Source organism: Ixodes scapularis, unplaced genomic scaffold (assembly GCF_016920785.2).
Source record: "Ixodes scapularis isolate PalLabHiFi unplaced genomic scaffold, ASM1692078v2 PGA_scaffold5__190_contigs__length_132052651, whole genome shotgun sequence".
Lineage (NCBI taxonomy): Eukaryota > Metazoa > Arthropoda > Arachnida > Ixodida > Ixodidae > Ixodes > Ixodes scapularis.
The window spans coordinates 74,789,345-74,792,919 of NW_024609880.1; the positions used below are offsets into that span (position 1 = coordinate 74,789,345).

Genomic DNA, 3,575 nt, shown 5'->3' on the forward strand with positions numbered 1-3,575 from the left:
GATGCCAGACGGTTATCTGAGAAAACCAAAAACGTGTGAAGAGAATTCTTTGAAATTTTATCACAATCAAATAATGTTTACAAAAAAAGAAAAAAGAAACTGTTGGAGTTGCATTTTTAATATTTTTTTTGTGCTGAGTTCCTATGTTTACCAGGAGCGTTCCCTTGAATGTCGTTGCTGCCTTATGACGTGAAACTGAGTTACGACACTTCAAAGTCGCATAAAAAAGGCTCTTTTTTAATAAATATAAAAAAAATGTGAGCATGCTAATTCAGAAAAACACGTATACACGAAACTAGACGAGTCCTTCACGTATTCAATAAAAAAAAAATAAGAACGCCTCTTGGATGCATTACAAGTCTACAAACTTGAAACGCATAGAGGTATATCTTTGAAAGTATCAAAACTTGCACTTTTTGTGCGTTAAGTTTTTGAAAAAAAAAAATTCATATCACATTCTGCACTAAAGGAGTGATGATAAATTGTCAATTTATTTGCAAAAAGAACGAAATACGTGGCACGCGCACAGACGCGACATTTGCACCCTAAACAGGAGCGTTATATACTTCGTTTCAGCTTCGGTCCAGACGCAGCCGATGCTACAAGCGCGATCATGTGGCCCAGAACAGTGCTTGCACTGCTCTGCACTGCACGGCAGCTTGCACTGCACAGCTGCCGCCGGTGTTGCTGGGGGGCTATGTTGCGCTCTTTGCACTCCCAGGAGACTAGGGAGAGGGAAGTGACGTCAACGACACAGCAAACGCAGATTGGGTGTTGATTTTGTTTTCTTCTGTCAACATGCAATCTGCATTTGCTGTGTCGTTGACGTCACTTCCCTCTTCCAAGCCTCCTGGGAGTGCAAAAAGCGCAACATAGCGCCCCAGCTCCCAATCTCACTGTGATGACGTCGAAATGCAAGTGCACGCCGTGTGTTGCCGTTCGACAAAGAAGAGGACGAAGCCACGGCCATGGCCACCCTGGATGTGACCATCATCCAGGAGTTGGGCCTGGAAAAGAAGGGCTTCCGCGCCGTGGCACCCAACGACAAAACGACCAGCTACTTGTCCGGTTTCAAGAACGCCTCTCACTGCATCGTTTGGGCGGCGAGCGACGCCAAGGTGGCCGGAGAAAACCGCGCCAGGGCGCTGATCCTGATGCAGTTCCGTGTCGACGGCAGCCTGGGGTTTCCAGGAGGCGTGCTGAACCTGGGAGAGTGCCCCGCCGCCGCCGCCAACCGCGAGATGAAGGAAGAGATTAACCTGGACACGAGCAAGCTGTTCGTGACGCCCAACAACCACCTCATCACGTTCGTCAACGACCATAGCAAGGTGGCGCTGCATTTGTACTCCTTGCAGATCGGGGAGGAGGACTTCATCAAGCTCGAAAAGAGGATCGTGGACGCCCCCGACTATGGACAGGAGACCCTGGGCTTCTTCAGGGTGCCGCTCTTCAACATGGCCACCGGTGGGTTCGAGACCCTGCTTCGACAGGTGTTCATCGGGATGGCCAAGGAGCAGCTGTTGTACGCGCTGGTCAGACTCGGCATAATGACGTCGGAAGAAGTGATAACTGTGGGCTGCCTGAAGAAAGAAGCGTAACGGGATGAAGGCTTGGGTGGAATCTCGCGTTAAAAGTGGGTGCTCGCTCGAAGGGGCGTTCATTATGACGCTATTGGTCAAGGAGTTTGCATCTTAAATTTCCAGCGTCCTGCACTAAAACCCGTATTCAGTTGAACCCCGGTGTCTCTATATCGTCTAAGTTTACCAAACTTTACTTTCCAGTGTCGTGGGCCAGTGGCATAGTCAGGAATTTGTTTTCGCGGGAGGTGGGTGGGGGGAGAGGGGTAGGGGTGTAGCTAGGATGTCCGTGACTTGAGGTGCGGAGGGGGGGTGGGTGAAAATGCATGAGTACATTCATATAGGTCCGGCTGGACTTCCACTGGCTACGCCACTGCCACAGACGTCATGGCTTCGCTATGCATCTTGAGGAACGCTGGTAACGAAATACAGATGAATGCATGTTCTGGTAACGACTGTAACCCAAAAGTTTACATTTCTTAAAAAAAAAAAAAAAGAAAAAAGGAAAGCTCTGTGTGGAGTATTTGACATGTTCTGAATGAGCGAAGCTCGCTGCTGATGGACTGGGCGACATTCGTCCTGCTTGATTTTTTTTTTTTAATTTAACGAAAGGATGGTGACGGCAGTAAAAGACTCCTTCATGCGGGATAAGACCAGGGCCAGACAAACGTCAGAAAGGCAGGGTTAAAAAATTGGGAATTGGGGGAGGGGGATTTTTTTGTCTTCCTCTCTCCAACTTCGTGACGAGAGTCACGACACTTTTTGGTATGTTGGAACTTAATTCGAGACTGGGGTAGAAACAGAAACCTAAATGTAGAAGGGACAGAGACAAGTGGTACAAATCTCCTAAAGCGATGCTCAAACGGCAGAACGCATATGTTAAAGGAAGCTTGGGATACTTTTCTACATTGGCTTTGCAATTTTAGGGAACGTTTTAGTACTTTTTGTTTGCTATATGGGGAACAACAACGTGGCGAAGAGGCGCAAAATAAAATCGGATGTACCCTGCGCGGCACTGTTAACGCGAAGAAACGATTGCCTTTTTTTTTCTTTTGGAGTCATTGAAACTTCTTCACGTGCTCATTTGGGGCCAGAACGGAATCGCTAAATTATGCTGTCCATCAAACCTTTTCGAACTATTGGCGGCGTGAGCGATCGAAAGCGTCGCTGTGATCGGTCTTCCACTATCTTCCACGATATGCTGCATGCTGATTATTAGCGACGTGCGCGATCGAAAGCGTCGCTGTGGTCGGCTTGCCACGATTGGCCGAATTTTGACTATGATGTCAGCAAAGGATTTCTTATCGACGGAAATAAGAAGAATACGAGAACTTTAATTTTGACGGTGTTGGCAGTGCTGCTTCGAGAGCGCAATGATTTCAAGCTTCCACCATGCAAGTTACAAACACCATCGAGCTAGTTCTTTGCAAGGTAATGACGTCACGAAAGGGAACCATAGGAGGGCGCCACCAAAACATCTCGCCGCTAATAATGTCAGCAAAGGATTTCCCATCGACGGAAATAAGATAAACGGAAGAACTTCAATTTTGACGGTGTTGGCAGTGTTCCTTTGAGACTGCTATGATTTCAAGCTTCCACCATGCTCTTTACAAACACCTTCAAACTTGTTGTTCACAAAGAAATGATGTCACGAAAGGTAACCATAGGAGGGCGCCACCAAAATGCACCGATGTCGTGTTCCTGCTGATATAGACGCTTTGCAGCAGCTGTGCATGGACGCCCCCATAACTGACCTTCAGTTTTTGCTTCCTCTTATTTCGTTTATTTCACTTCATCATTACCATAGCAGGCCAGGTTATTGCCATATCAGATTCAACTGTGTTCTTTTCTAAAGCATCGGCCTTTGTAGAGGATCGTCAACGACCGTTTCAGTTGCTCGGCATCTCGGTAAGACAAGAGAAGGTCAGCAATGGCGGCTGCAATTTGGCGCGTGTGTAAAGCGTCTATACTCTGTTTCACCTTGTGTTGTACCGCAGA

The 3,575-nt window shown here is 47.4% G+C and overlaps 1 protein-coding gene across 1 annotated transcript; it reads left to right on the plus strand.

The window, feature by feature from the left end:
- Positions 1-968: 968 nt before the first annotated feature.
- On the plus strand, positions 969-1,696 carry LOC115316228 (U8 snoRNA-decapping enzyme-like). Its single transcript, XM_029975596.4, has one exon. It carries the CDS (start codon positions 969-971, stop codon positions 1,596-1,598), a length of 630 nt encoding a protein of 209 aa, XP_029831456.2. The 3' UTR covers positions 1,599-1,696.
- Positions 1,697-3,575: the final 1,879 nt, after the last annotated feature.